This window comes from Sinocyclocheilus rhinocerous, unplaced genomic scaffold (genome assembly GCF_001515625.1).
Source record: "Sinocyclocheilus rhinocerous isolate Xijiao unplaced genomic scaffold, SAMN03320098_v1.1 scaffold474, whole genome shotgun sequence".
In the NCBI taxonomy this organism is placed as follows: domain Eukaryota; kingdom Metazoa; phylum Chordata; class Actinopteri; order Cypriniformes; family Cyprinidae; genus Sinocyclocheilus; species Sinocyclocheilus rhinocerous.
Genome location: NW_015644625.1, coordinates 237,962 through 254,058, shown reverse-complemented (window position 1 = coordinate 254,058; position 16,097 = coordinate 237,962). Strand labels below are relative to the sequence as shown.

General features: G+C 34.9%; 1 protein-coding gene across 1 annotated transcript; it reads left to right on the top strand.

The window, feature by feature from the left end:
- Positions 1–4,453: 4,453 nt before the first annotated feature.
- On the top strand, positions 4,454–14,023 carry LOC107758503 (potassium channel subfamily K member 4-like). The gene is made up of 8 exons (XM_016576242.1): positions 4,454–4,480; positions 6,942–7,065; positions 7,529–7,757; positions 8,561–8,675; positions 8,748–8,908; positions 10,799–10,985; positions 12,291–12,427; positions 13,170–14,023. The coding sequence occupies exons 3-8, from the start codon at positions 7,569–7,571 to the stop codon at positions 14,001–14,003; spliced, it is 1,623 nt and encodes a 540-aa protein (XP_016431728.1). The 5' UTR covers positions 4,454–4,480; positions 6,942–7,065; positions 7,529–7,568; the 3' UTR covers positions 14,004–14,023.
- The last annotated feature ends 2,074 nt before the right edge of the window (positions 14,024–16,097 follow it).

The window sequence follows — 16,097 nt, the reverse complement described above, 5'->3', positions numbered from 1 at the left end:
TAATTGGTCAATCACAGCATTCTGTTAAATATTTTTATATAATAATGGATACACACTCTATTTTCATATTTAAATCATTTTAACTTGCATCAATATTTCATGTCCTTTTATTGATTTAAGTAGCCATCCAATAGAGTCAGCCAGTCATTATTGCAAATTACACTCAAATTAAGTCAGCTTTGCTTTACTATTCATTATTTTCCATTACATAGAGCTCACATCGAAATTTTATTCTTTTGTGAGTTTTTAATTTCTTCTTAAACATCATTTATTTGTGGATCTTTCTTTAATTTCCATACATTTAGTGAATTTGAAGCTCAGTTTACACCATACGTTTGTGACATTACATCATGTTTTTAATCACAATTCATGGGCAGCAGATCCATGCAGCCTTAAAAACAAAGTAGATTCAGCACTTAGTTAAGTGTAAGCAAATGTTATCCAAACCTCGAACACAGTCATTTAAAGAGAGTAATGTACAACACTTCGGCTCTCTGTATTTTTAAAGACTCTCCGTTTGTGTCTTCAACAGGGAGTTTTGTTTTATATACATTGTGTACAGTTGTGCTCAAAATTATTCATACCCTTGGTAAATATGATCAAAGAAGGCTGTGAAAATTAATCTGTATCATCAGTCCTTTAGATATTTTATTTAAAACATTTTACCATTTAACCTTTCATTGGAGAGTAAGAGTTTAAAATGGGAGAGAAATCGCATTATGAAATAAATGTTTTTTCTCTAATACACATTGGTCACAATTAATCATACCCTTTAATCCAATACGTTTTGCAACCTCCTTTTTCCAAGAGAACAGCTCTGAGTCTTCACCTCTAATGCCTGAAGAGTTTAGAGAACATCTGACAGGAGGACTGCATGTTGATGCTTCTCCTCTTCAGTTCACCACACTCATTTTCTATAGGGTTCAGCTCAGAGAGCTGGGTTGGCCAGGGCAGAAGCTTGGTTTTGTGCCCAGTGACCCATTTTTGTTTTGATTTTGGTGTTTGTTTGTGGATCATTGTCCTGTTGGAAGATCCAACCATGGCCCATTATAAGATTTCTAGCATGGACCGTCAGTTTTAACTTTTTTATCCATGAGTGTTTGCTGCTAAAAAGCTCATTTTTTTAGTTTCATCTGACCATTGAACTCAGTCCCGTTTAAAGTTCCAGTTGTGTCTAGCAAATAAATATGCTGGAGTTTGTTTTTGTATGAGAGCGTTTTCTTTTCTAGTTTTTTCTTGAAACCCTCCCAAACAACATTGTTTTTTTGTTTTGGTTTTTGAGGCTTTCTGAGCCCAAGACTCAACTATTTTCTGCAGTTCTCCAGCTGTGGTCCTTGGAGAGTCTTTAGCCACTCAAACTCTCCTCCTCACCGTGCATTAGGACGATATAGACACACGTCCTCTTACTGTATTAGAGAAAAATATTGATTTCATAATGTGATTTTCCCCCACTTTCACTTTTTTTTTTTTTTTTACTTTAATTAAAGGTTAGATTTTTTTTTTTTTACATTTTTTAATGAAAGATCAAGTGGATAAACCATGCGGATTTATTTTCACAGCCTTCTTTGATCATATTTACCAAGGGTATGAATAATTTGGAGCACAACTGTATATCTAAACAAAATAAAAATTGTTATCCAACACCTGCTGTCACCCATGAGAAAAAACGAATTGCCCCTTTAAACTTAAAATCGGTCCACGCCAACTTTAGCAGCAAGAACTGCAAACAAACTTTTCTGAAAACTACAAATCAGTCTTTTTCAGCACAGTGGTGGATATATATGACTTTTTTAGCTGGTGAAAATACTAGTGTTCTAATAATTTTGGCCACCTGTGTGTGTGTGTGTGTGCGTGTGTTTGCTGTATACATGAATTATCCTGAATTATTAATCTTGCCTTTCATTTGCATCTGGAAGAGAATTTCATTGCATTTTATCTAGACTACATATTTGCTGCGCTTGCATCATAGGAGAAGAAATGTAAGAAGTTTGAATCCATGCTTGACAAGCTCCTGTCTCAACATCTCCACAGGCCTCTTCCTTTGTGGCTGGTGTTGTTATGGACCACCATGTCAACAATGCTCCTGTTCCTTTCAAAATAATCTTGATTGTTCACCTGAATGATCTCAAACTTAAATTCGGAAAAATGTTTGAACATTTACAGTCAATAACAGAAGTTGTCCCACAAGGACAAAAAATCTGTACTATCAACAATCATAGTAAACCTCTCTAGTCATCTCTTCTCCCTTTCCTTCTCTTCTCCTTTTTTCTCACATCCTCCTCTCTGCTCATCTCTTTCTACCTGTTACACTTTTCATCTTCTCTCTCATTACACCCCTTTCTCTAGCCATTCCACCTTATAGACTCACCCCCCTTTCTTAACCCCCCCCCCTCCATTTTTATTTTATTTTTATTTTATTATTATTATTTGCATATTCTTTCTTGCTCTTTGTATACTTTCCCTTTTATTATTACTCTAAAGCAATTGTGATAAATGTGTAAACGATTAGGAAAACTGCATTTCCTGTGTTGAGTGTATGATTAACCGAATAGTTATCAGTTTAGGGCCAATCGAAAATATACCATGTTCATTTGATAGAATGACAAATGACAGAGTTTTGTTTGTTGTGTTTGGACAAATGGTACATAAATTATTGTAATTTGTGTAAAACCTTTTTTTTTCTTATTGTGAAAACATTTGAGAGTTTTGTGCATATTGTTTTGAGAAAATTATTTGCATGATTTGTAATTTGTATGAAATTAATGAAAACAAACAATCTGTTTAGGACAATTACAAAGTGTTCAGGTCACCGTGTTAACTGTTTTGAGAACAGTGACCTGAGTTTGGAGAAATGTGTCAAATTGATTGAGAAAAACTGTAATATTACTTAGTACTTAAATGTATAATTACACTGTAACAAGGACACCTTAAAATGAAGTGTGACCCTTATTGCTTTTATAAAATGATTAAGAAAATGTATGTCCTTATTTATACTGTACATATTTCCATTAAAACAGTATTTTATTGAGCTGCGGAGATGGGGAGGTGTATTTCATTTTTACAAATGAAAACTAGGCTGTACAATCCATTCAGTATAGGTTGGGTGCAATTTTGTGCTGAAATGAATGAAATTGCTTAAATTATAATTAAAATGTGTGTACTTAGTATTTTATGTCAGTGTTTCATAAAAGCAAAACTATTGAAGAACTGAGAAAATAGGTAGAGTGAATTATTCAATGACTATCTAAAGTCACAATCGTTTGTTTATTGTCTTCATGTTTAATCAGTTAAACGTCCTATCTGCGTTTTATTCAGCTACAGCGATAGCATACCTTTTTTTATTGCCACAAGAAATAACATACAGAAATCAATGCTAGGGGTGAGTACGATTGAAAATACAATTACAGGTTACAAAATCAGGTAAACATTATAAAAATGACTCAGTGAGACAGTTTTAAAGGGATAGTTCACCCAAAAAATGAAAATTAGCCCATTATTTACTCACCCTCAAGCCATCCTAGGCGTATATGACTTTCTTCTTTCAGATGAATCCAGTTGGAGTTATATTAAAAATTGTCTTTGATCTTCCAAGCTGTTTAATGGCAGTCAGCGGGTGTTGCATGCATCAGTCCAAAAGAAGTAAAATAAAGCGCATTCATCCATAATAAAAAGTGTCTCACACGGCTGCGGGGGGTGAACAAAGCCATTAAACAGCTTGGAAGATCAAAGACAGTTTTTAATATAACTCTGACTGGATTCGTCTGAAAGAAGAAAGTCATATACACCTAGGATGCCTTGAAGGTGAGTAATTCATGGGCTAATTTTAATTTTTGGGTGAACTAACCCTTTAAGGGCTTTAAACTCTCGTTTTTTGGGGGGGTCGACAGCTTATAAAACGTAATTCTGTTTTTTTTTAGCTTGTTTACTGTACACCTTGTCACATAGCAGCTTTTAGGCATTGCTCTGTTTTTTTGTTATAAGAAATGACGAGGAGGTAGCTTCCCGCAATAGAAAGTCAATGGAGAGCGTTGGATTGTATGATTGGATTGAGCGTTGGGCACATGGACAAACGATCCTGTCTATCACAGATTTTTGATTCCCAAAAGACGTTCTTAGAACGTTAATAATTGGTTCTCAGAAAATAACCTAGCGGAGTGTTTGCTGGGATTTCATGACATAACCCCAGTGCTTTACATTAAAAAATGAGATGAAAGATGAGAGAAGCTGCTCTCAACAAAAATGTTTTAAACACCTGAAACAGATAAACTGTCAGCTTTCATTGGTGTCTCTGGCCAAACAATCCTCTCTCCTCCCCTCCTCTCTCCGTCTCTTCTCTGCTCTTTTTCTTCTCTCATGTTGGCAGGTTCACGTAAGACTTGGGAATGGGGAAAGTCCTGAAGAGTGCATGTATCCTCACAGTGGTCTGCAGGAGAGAGGGAACTCCTCACGACATCCACTCCCGACGGAACCGCGCGCTGAGGTAAGATAACACTCCCTCACAAACTTTACACGTGTTTTTATGCTGTTTTGTGAAACATTACACTGATTAAACGAATAGTTAACATTTTAAAGTAGCTATTAAGGTGAACAGTTACTTTTTATTGCCTGTTGCATTGCAAATAATCAAAAATGAAACAATATCAGTAATTTCTTTGGCATGTGGAATACTCTCATAAATGAAGGTACAAAAGCTGTCTCTGAGGCAGTACCTTTTCAAAATATGTATCCTTTGGGTACTAACATGTACCTTTTAGGGCTGTCAAAAAAAATCGAATTTCGAATATTCGTCGAATAAAATAAAAAAAATCCACATTCAAATGCAAAAACTTTGCATTCGAATTTAAAATCATATGATGCGATTTTTATTTTTACTTTCTCTTTGAAGTGTTACAAGCTCTTGGTGCATAAAGAAGATCTGTAAAGTTGCAAAGACTAAAGTCTCAAATCCAAAGAGATATTCTTTATAAAAGTTAAGAGTCAACCATGCCTACCTAAAACCACTTGCTCTAACACGCCCCCACATGTCTACGTCACGATGTGCGAAGATTTGCATAACACCGCCCAAATGTTCACACAATCACCGTGGACGAAGCGGAGTCCAGCCCGGGGTCATCACATGTGGTTGCCGCAAGCCCGCCGGCCGCACCGTTCTAAAGCCCACCGGCCTCCGCTCACTCTAGGCCGCCCGCCACCGCTCACTCTAGCCCGCCGTGTGTTTCCTGATGATTCAAACGCGAGTTTTGAGCAGTGTAGAGTAGCGCTTGTTTGTCAGTTCTCTGATCACAAATGCAGACATGGTTTTATGTTTACGCGGCGGCGGCGCGATGCAACGCAACGTGTAAAAAGACAGTATAAGTAAGGGGCGTAACATTTCCGTCACACGGACCCCTTTAAGGTCTGCGTCAGCCGTCAGGCAGCCTTATCAGTGGCGCACGAGATGCGATGACGATGTATGTGTCATTGATTGCATTTGAACGCTTTTGTTAGCCTATCCAGTTGAACCCACTAGTTGCGGTGCTGCTACATTGTTCATTCATATATTGCGGAAAACAAGAGCATCAGTGTGAAGAAGATGTTGTTTACGTCAGAACCGAAACCAAGCCGTTCACACAGAACACATATTTATCACATTTTCTAGAGGGACATCTATCAGTGTTGCACTCGCGTCTCGCAGAGAGCGGTATGTTTAGAAAGCCATGTAAAATTAATGCAAGTTCAACAAAAAACATATCTAAAGACGAATATTTTGCTCGATGCGCCCTCTTGTGGCCTCAGGAGAGAAGCCAAAAGCTTTTTTCCCCCTAACTGAAATTATGCCTTTAAATTCGAATATAATTAAAATTTTGATAATATTTAAGTAGAAAATTCGAATTTAGTTTTTCAGTCATTTTGACAGCCCTAGTACCTTTGAGGGACAACTGCACTTCTTAGGGGTAAACAAGGTACAGAGGTGTACCTTTTTGAAAAGGTACCACCCCAATGACAGCTTTTGTACTTTTTTTTTTGAGAGTGAAGATGAATTATGAATGATTATGAATTTGCTTTGTTTGAATGTAAATCTTAAGCATATAGAGATATTGTATACTAGTACGAAAGTCTATTTATTATAGGATGTATCAATATATATTACTTGGTTAATAAAGTAAGGTCTAAGAAACGTACACTAAAAAAATGATTAATTGAATTTACTAAATTTTTTAAGGTAAGTGGTTGCAATCAATTTATTTTAGCTACATTTAAATAAACAAATTTAATTGACTAACTTTCAGCATGTTTTTTTATTAATGTAGCTAAAATAAATTGTTTGCAACCACTTAGACTACCTTAAAAAATTTAGTATAATTTTTTTCAGTGTAATATCAAAGTCATTTTAATTTAATAAATGTAAGGCTTTATTCAAGATCATTCTTCTCTATGATCTTGGGAGCAACACAATTTTTTATTCCAAAATATTTGTCTTTTTTTAATTTGTGCTTTACCCATCTGTAATTGTCTATTTTGTAAGATCTGTAACCATTTAATGTTCTTTGAGAAAAAAAAAAAAAAAACGTAATTCTTAATAATTTCACACACGCAAGTTGTGCATATTTATGATCATAATAAATGCAATGTAAAACATAACACAGTAAAGTAAAACAAATGATTGCAAATACTTAAAGTGACAACATAATGTATACCATAATATACGGTAACCATGCGTCTATAAAGTGAGTCCTAGAGAGCCCTGGTGAGCATCAAGGTTCTGTCAGTAGAACAATTTGTTTACATAGACCTTTGCCAGAAGTTCTGTTTCAATGCCGTCATGTGTTGTCTTCTTACCTCTGTGCCTTTACCCCTTTCCTGTTATGTGTCTGGACTGGGTCAAAGCTCCTGAAGCTCAAAGCTGATCTGGTGTCAGTTTCAGGGTGTTCAGAGCATTTTTTGACAATTATGTCTCACAGGTTTTTGTGTGCGCCAGTGGAAGAGGCCGTGCAGAGACAAGAAGAGTGTATAAACGACTACAGCAAACATCTGATATGGAGGAAATGGAGAAGAGATTTAATTTAGAAAAACAACTTTGATAAGGTAAATAATTGATCTCTGTTTTCTATTACATATACAGTGAACCTGTATGAAATATTCTGTTATTAGGCGCTCATAATAATAAATAAATGCTATTGCAATAGATAACAAAATATCAAATAAGCTGCCATTTATTTTAAATAGAGGGAGCACAAACACTTTCAAGCAGAACATTTCACAAAAAGAAGTGATACTGTTCAAAATGCGATTTAATTTGCAATAATTTGTTTTGCAATGATATTCTGTGTAAATCTGTGTAATTTTTACATACTTTGAAGTGATCCTAAATACTTTTTGGGGCCACTGTACTTTGCCAAATAGTCAAAACACACTAACATTTCTTCATTTGTCGTGATAAGCAGAGATAATTTAATTATTGTGTTCGTTTCCCTTGACGTTCTTCTCTTCGCTCCACCTAACCTGATGGTCACATGATTATCAATGTTTCCAAAACATTCATCCACAGTATGTGGCATCTTGTTTGACGTCATCAGCGCCTCGTAGCCATGCGGTGCACAACACTGTTGACCATCCTGGCAGCCGTGCTGCTGTATTTGGTGTTAGGGGCTCTGGTGTTCGGCTGGCTGGAGTCCTCCAGGGAGGAATGGGCTCACCACGAGCTGCTGACGTCTCGAATGGCTTTCCTACAGAACCACAGCTGCGTCACCCCTCACAGTCTGAGAAAGTTCACAGAGGTCTGTTTGAAAACGTAAATGTAAAAAAATTACGTGGAATTACAATCTATAACTTGGGGAGTTGGTGTAGAAATAATTGACATTCTGAAATTGCTAGTAAGTTTCACAATTAATTACAAAGAAATGACAAACAACACAGCGAATTAAACATGGAATTATAATAGTATTTTATGTATAACATCTTCCAATAATCTTTATTTATTTACTACTAAGAAAAATAATTATTTATAGTGTATATAACCAGTAATTGTCTAGGTAAAGCTATTAAAAATTGAAATGTTTATTAAAATAAAGCTAAAATAAAATATTAGATGAAAAACTTAAGTAGAAATATAAAAAAGCAATAAAAATTAATAAAAGGACAAAAACATAACACAATAATTTGAACTAAAATTATAAAACTGAAAACAAAATATAAAATAAAAGGCAAGTGAAAATATTAATAAATACTACAATGGTATTCAAATACCATAGCAAATTTTAGTTTTACTAATTTTGTAATTTTTTTAATTTTGTTGTGGTGTTGTTTTATATAATATTTATATTCAATTTTAGTTAGTACTTACTTTATTTCAATTACTTGCCAAGACAACACTTCTAAATTTCATTTTTATATTTTAATCAAGTTTAAGTTTTTATTTTTAATATTTGATTTTATTTTAGCTTTATTTTAATTAACATTTAAATTTTTAAAAATAACAACAGGTATTTTTATAAATATTCTGTGTGTGTGTGTGTAGATGTCTGTGTAGATATATGTACACTGGGGCATCATTGATAAATCTATCATCTTTTCACTCTAGAAAGTGGTTGATGCCATTGAAGCAGGTGTGGATGCCAGAAGCACATCAAATTATACCAGCAGATGGGATCCATCCAATGCTTTCTTCTTCTGTGGTACCATCATAACCACTATCGGTGAGATTTTTTACTTTATAGTTTTTATTTTCATCTTAAGAGCTTGATTTCACATGTTCTCCTCTTCTCTAGGCTTTGGAAACATTTCGCCCAAGACAAAAGGCGGTCAGTTGTTCTGTATATTTTATGCTCTGGTGGGGATCCCCATGTTTGGGATACTGTTAGCAGGGGTTGGAGACCACCTGGGCACCCTGCTGAGGAGAGCGGTGGCAAAGATAGAGACTCTGTTCTTGGTAGGTGACTCATTAAAATTCAGACCATTAGAAAATTAGATTAATAATGTGGATGAACAGATAAAACAGTAAGTGATGACATATTGTATTAACAACTCATTGTAAAGAGCATTTGCAACATGAACTTTTGATACAGAAATCATATTATATTATGAAACATTTCATAGTAATGTAATAAAAAAGATAAATATTTTTCTGAAAATTGTTCTAAAGACAGTAACGAAGAATAACCTTTAACATGAGCGCCATCTTGAAACAGGCTCTTTAAAAACAACTGTTTAAAGTACATGGCGAGTGCTGAACTTCTAGACAGTTACTACAAAAAACAAACAAACTAATAGATATCACCATACTTCTGCAGTTGACTGATTATATGTGACCCTGGACCACAAAACCAGTCTTAAGTCGCTAGGGTATATTTGTAGCAATAGCCAAAAAACATGGGTCACATGTATGAGCCAAAATTATCTATTTTTCTTTTATGCCAAAAATCATTAGGATATTAAGTAAAGATCATGTTCCATGAAGATATTTTGTAAATTTCCTACCTTAAATATATAAAAACTTAATTTTTGATTAGTAATATGCATTGCTAAGAACTTCATTTGGACAACTTTAAAGACGATTTTCTCAGTATTTAGATTTTTTTGCACCCTCAGATTCCAGATTTCCAAATAGTTGTATCTTAGCCAAATATTGTCCGATCCTAACAAACCATACATCAATGGAAAGCTTATGTATTCAGCTGTATGTATGTATGATGTATAAATCTCAATTTTGAAAAATTGACACTTAAGACTGGTTTTGTGGTCGAAGGTCACATATTAGAAATTGCAAATATTTTTACTGCAATTTCTTGAAAATTCTTGTTTCATTTTGGTGACATAAAGTCAAAGGTTTCTAGATTTTAGATAAGATTTATTTTTTCAAGCCTGAAATATGAACTTGCAAGTCTGAGAAAAAATATCAGAATTGTGATATATAAACTTGCAATTAAGAGAAGAAAAGGCCGAATTGCGAATTCAGAGAAAAAAGACAAAATTGCAAGATGTAAGTTCTGAATCGCAGGAAAAAAGAGGGTTTTTTGTTTGTTTGTTTGATTATATCTCACAATAATCTTCAAAAATATCGCAAAATCTGAATTGTAATATAAAAAGTCACAATTGCATTGTGTTTTTTCCATGGAGGAAATAAACTTCTATAGAAAATAATGTCAATTCCCAGAAGAAGAAAAAAATCACAGTGTTTTAGGAAAGTACAACATCAGGCAAATTACCTATGAAAAAACCCCTCTATAAAAACAATATAGATAGGAGTAAAAAGTAAAATCTGGTGTATGTGAGTGCTGCTGAAGTGGAGATTTCTTCAGAGATATGCATTGTAAAAGAAATATACAGACGCAAATAGATAAAGTGCAATAAAATAAACACTTAAATATGTATTTTGAATGTTTTCTTTCTACTAGTCTGAAACAACACGAGAAGCCAAATAACCCAAAATCTTAAAACTGACCAGTGCATGAAAAAGCAATGCTTTTGCCTGTAGTGTTTGCCTCATTCTGGTTATTACTGTAAACTGCATGCAGCGCAAAAAGACGGCCAAGTCTTTTCAACAAGTCTCAGACACAATCTACAATCAGAACACACTAAAGACTAAAGACATTCTTAAGAAATTACCTGAGAACCTCTTAAGAATTACACTTTCTTATGAATGTCTTAGAATGTATCTTAAATTGTTTTAACATTTTTGCTTATAAAGATTTATGTGAATCCAACCCCTGATTCCCAAGTACTAATACGCATCAAATCATTTCCAAAATAACAAAGATAGCTGTATTGTGTTGTCAGGGTATGTTGAAAATTGTCTTTTGATTTATTCCCTGCTGAACAGCGTAAGGGTGTGAAGCCCACCAGTGTCCGTGTCATCTCCGCTGTCTTCTCCATCCTGATTGGCTGCTTAGTCTTCATCGCCGTGCCGACCATGGTGTTTCAGGAAGTGGAGAGCTGGAGCCTGTTGGAAGCGGTGTACTTTGTCGTGATCACCCTGACCACGGTGGGCTTTGGGGACTATGTGGCAGGTGCACAGATATATGATGTCTACATGCAATAATCATTACATATGATTTAGTTTACTGTGTCATGTGACCGTATGATAATTCTGTTAAGGAACTCAATATTGTATTACGCCTGGAATTGCAGGATGTTTTGTGGTCATTGGATCCAGACAGCCATGACGTTGCAGTCATTTACATCATCTAATTATCTGTTTTTAAGCCATAGACACTAATTGTAATAGAATTAATTATAATAGCTGTAATTTTAGACCAGAGCAGGCACTCATCTCTAATCTATCTAGTCATGACTAAAAGTGACTTACAGTAGACCTAATAAAGGAACAGTTTTATCGACTCAATTTAAATTGAGTCTTCTCAGTGTTTTCATGTCATTTAATCAAAAATCAAACTCCAAACTCAGTCTAGTGTTTTTTTTTCTATACTTTTTTGTTCTGCTTTAATCATACTTGTTGTCTTTTGCCAAAAAATTAGCTTTAAATTTATATAATATATTTTATTATGCCATATTCATTAAATCCATTTCCCGTTTTACTGACTACATTTTCTGTTATTTTAGTCAATGATAAGGTATTGAAATGTAACAGACCAAATTTAATCACTTTTTAAAATATTTGTATCTGTAATGTTTTGCTTGTATTAATTTAGATATTTATATTTTATATTTATTAAAATTGTATATATATATATATATCTTTTAATAAATGACTACTACTTTTAAGTGAGGATGCATTAAATCAAATGTTACAGTCAAGACATTTTTATTGTCACAGAGATACAGAAGATATTCTATTTCAAGTAAATGCTGTTCTTTTGAACTTTCTGTTCATCAAAAAATCCTAAAAAAGTGTATCACAATTTCCATAAATATTTCAGCACAACTGTTAAAATAATAATCAAATCAGCATATTAGAATGATTTCTGAAGGATCATGTTATGGCTGCTGAAAATGTAGGAATAAACTACTTTTAATATATTATAGAACACAATCATTTTAAATGTGTAAAATTATTTCACAATGTTACTGTATTTATTGTAATTAAAAAAAAAATGCAGCCTAGTTAAGCATAAGACACTTCAAAAACACCAAAAACCGACCCAAAACATTTGAGTGGTGGTGTATATTTTTGGTAGAGCTTAACTTGTATTTAACTCGGAATATTTCTTTAAGTGCTTTGCTCATTTGAACAATGGTGCTTGCCCATGGCTCAATCTTCAAACCAGCAATCTTCCCATTATACCAGCCCAGAGCTTTCAACCACCAGGCCACACCACCCCTGTGTCATTATCTTTCTCTTTCCTCTATTCCAGAGAATAGGAGAGATGGAACGCCCCTGTACAAGCCGTTGGTGTGGTTGTGGATAGTGTTTGGTCTGGCGTATTTTGCATCTATCCTCACTATGATTGGGAACTGGCTTAGAGTGCTGTCAAAGAAAACACGTGCAGAGGTGAGACAGACAGAATGAACAATGGATTTATTCATTTCAGTTTTTCCACAGTGGACTACTATTGTGGTATGGACTATTTAAAATAAATCTGCAAAGTGGACCAAATTTGTATGTGAGATACTGTTCAAAAGTTGTTGTTTTTTTATTCAGCAAGGATCCATTAAATTGACCAAAAGTGACAGCAAAGACATTAATAGTACTACAAAAGAATTCTATTTCAAAGAATCATGGGGGAAAAAGTATAACGGTTTCAAAAAAAAAAAAAAAAAGCAGCAAAGGTTTTCAACATATTAATAAGATATTTATTAATATATTAATAAATCATATTAGAATGATTCATGAAGGATCATTTGACACTGAAAACTGGTGTAATGATGCTAAAAATTCAGCTTTGCATCAAAGGAATAAATTACATTTTAAATTATATTAAAATAGAAAACAGTTATTTTAAATTGTAGAAAATATTTAACAATATTACTGTTTTACTGTATTTTTGATAAAATAATTGCAGTGAACAAGAAACTTCTTTTAAAAATATTTGAAAAATCTTACCAACCCCAAACTTTTTAATGTCAGTGTATAGTATTAGTAAACATTTTTTTGCATGTTTTTAGGCTCTTATTAACCACCTTTTTACTGCTTGTATTGCAAAAAAATCACTTTCTCATAAGTTAATTCTCATAAGTTCTCCCCATAAGTTTTTCTTTTTCTTTTTTTTAATGGTACTGTGTTTTTCTTTTAGATGGAGGAGCTGAGAGCCCATGCAACAGACTGGACTCAGAACATCCAGAACATGTCCATGGACTTCCGTATTCCCGTGCCACTGGATCTCAACGACCCCTTTCAGCTCCAACGGCGACGTAGACGGAAGCGTCACCGCCATCATCGCCACCCAAGACTGAGCGCAGCGGGATTGGCTCATGGGATCTCCCTCGATGCCGATGTTATCCGAGAGAACGGACACCTGATTCTCGGATGGCCTGCGTGCAAGTACACCCCAGGGTCTGATATCAGGTCTGAAGCGCTGTCCCGATCCAGGTCGTGGTGTAGGTTAGATGGGGCGTGCGAGGTGAGACCAGGATCGAGGCTGACGGTAGGACCAGCGTCAAGATCCGTCTCAAGGTTAGAGCTGAAACCACCATCAAGACCCGGATCCAGAGCCATTTCCAGGTCCCCTTCAGAATCTGGAACGGGATCCGAGACACCTTCGGAATCCTGGTCGGAATATGAATATGAGTCAAATTCCCGTAACTCAGAGGACCTGGAGTCTGGAGCTGAAGGGACTCTTAGATCACTGGAAAGTCGGAAGGATGTTCCTGTCGTCGTGGTTGACAGCTGCAGTCCACTTCATCCCTCCCTTCTGGACTTCTTTGGTGAGAACCTAGCGTACATTGACGAGTCCTCAGACGCTCTTAGTGATCGGGTCAAACCTGCTGGACAGAACCGCCAACGCAAAGCCAAGAGGAGGAGCATGACGAGACAGATTCCCCACTCATATCCTGTGGGACTGCAGAGGGAGATCACTAGTGAACTACAACCTCCATCGCACCCTCCAACACCTCCACCTCAAACCTGACAAATAAACATCTGACCAAAGGGCTTTCAGCATCACAGTTTGAAGATGCCACACATGACTGATGCAGACCATCACAAATATGTGTGCAAATATAGTTTAAATTAAAATGGTTTGTGCATTGTACAAAAACAGTTCATGCCTCCCGGACAAACATAAAGTGGTTTTGTTCAGAATAGCATAGTACAATTTCTGCAGTATGTACTTTTGTCAAAAGTTTGGGGTGACTTTTTAATGGGTTTTTTTTTATGTCCAAGGCTGCATTCATTTGATCAAAAATACCGTAAAAACAATTCAGAATAACTTTTCTATTGTAATGTATTGAAAATGTAATGTATTCCTGTGATGCAAAGCTGAATTTTTAGCATCATTACTCCAGTCTTCTTCAGTGTCACATGATCATTCAGAAATCATTCTAATATGCTGATTTGCTCAAGAAATGATAAATTATTAATGTTAAAAACAGTTGTGCTGCTTGTGGAAACATGACACTTTTTTTCAAAATAACAGCATTTATTTGAAATAGAAATGTTTGTAATATTATTCTGTAAATGTCTTAACTGTCACCAATTGAACTGTCAATCCCAATTGAATGCATCCTTGTTAAATAAAACTATGAATTTCATTTGAACACTTTTTACTGACCCCAAACTTTTAAACCGCTGTGCAAACTGTGCATAAGGTCTAATGTCCAGAAAGCCAACACAATTTGCTGAAATGTTCAATAAATAATAGAGCACACTGTACTAAGTGCTGTAGCCTATCTCACAATGCAATTTACTTACCTTTACCATCCATTTCCAGATGAATCTGAAAATAATCATCCACATTAAACATATCCTTTTCCCCCATTATTTTCACTTTTTAACTGATTTTTGCAAAATAACCATATTTTATTTTCAAAATATTAACTGGACGCCATGCTGAATAAAACATGCTTCATGAAGTCATGTCAACAGTGTATCCCACTATGTAAAATTAGATGCATTATGTGTTCTCTTACATATAATTAATAAATGAAGTATTCTATTCTGAACATAGCCAGAAATGTGAAAAATCAGCAAATCAGATGTTTGTTTTAATGTTTAATTTGTCACTGCCACCAATTGTCATATTTTAGTCATAATATTTCATAGAATTCACTGTAACTTTTATGCTGTCCGTGTAATAGGTAATAGGTTAGTGTTCTGATTTGTAACCACAAAAAAGTGAATGGTAAACGCTGTTATGTTTTTAGGAGTGATATTTTATTTGAAGTGTCTTGCTTGTTAATATTCCTCTAATAGTTTTTAGTATCATAGTTACATGCTTTAGTTATATAAAAAAATACTGTTTATATTTTGCATGATATACTTTGAGAAAATAGGAGACAATTTGTTGTACGCACATTGTTTATTGAAATGTCATTTTATTTGTGTGCCAAATTGGTTATAATTCTATTGTCATGAATACAAATGTTTGGTTGTTGAATGATGTTTCATTTCTGATTTTTTTTTTTAGACATCACAGCTGATTTTAGACAAAGAGATAAAAAAAACTGGAGAAAATTGAGAAATCTTATTTATTACATGGCTACTTTTGAACGTCCATCCATATGTTTTTTGGCTGGAGGTTGTAGATACAGAATCTACCAGCAGAGGCTAACATGCTCCATATCAAGCTTTAACTGCTTAACATGTACACATTATTAAGCGCCCTCTTGTGGTCATCTGAACTGGGCAAATCTCAGGGTTTTCTCAAATTGTATCCCGTGATTTTAAAAAAATGCTTAACAGGGCATAAATCAGTCGGTTGTTTGTACAAATGTTATATTTGCCCTGCAGGTTTGCGGCTTACACACACAGACCCGCTCTGAACACTGCTCACTTTCCAGAGCGGATATCTATACATTTACCCAAACACATTTACAGCATGTACACAAACAGAATGTTTACAAAAAGAAGCAATTTCGATGGTGAATTTGCACAGCAGGAGCTAGATGAGTTTTTAAATGCCTTTGGTGTGGGAAGACGAGGCGAATGAGAGAGGGAGCGAGTATGTCCCAGCGTGAGACAGATCCAGGAATGGCTTTTGTAAGGCCCTGGCTGAGGGGATAAA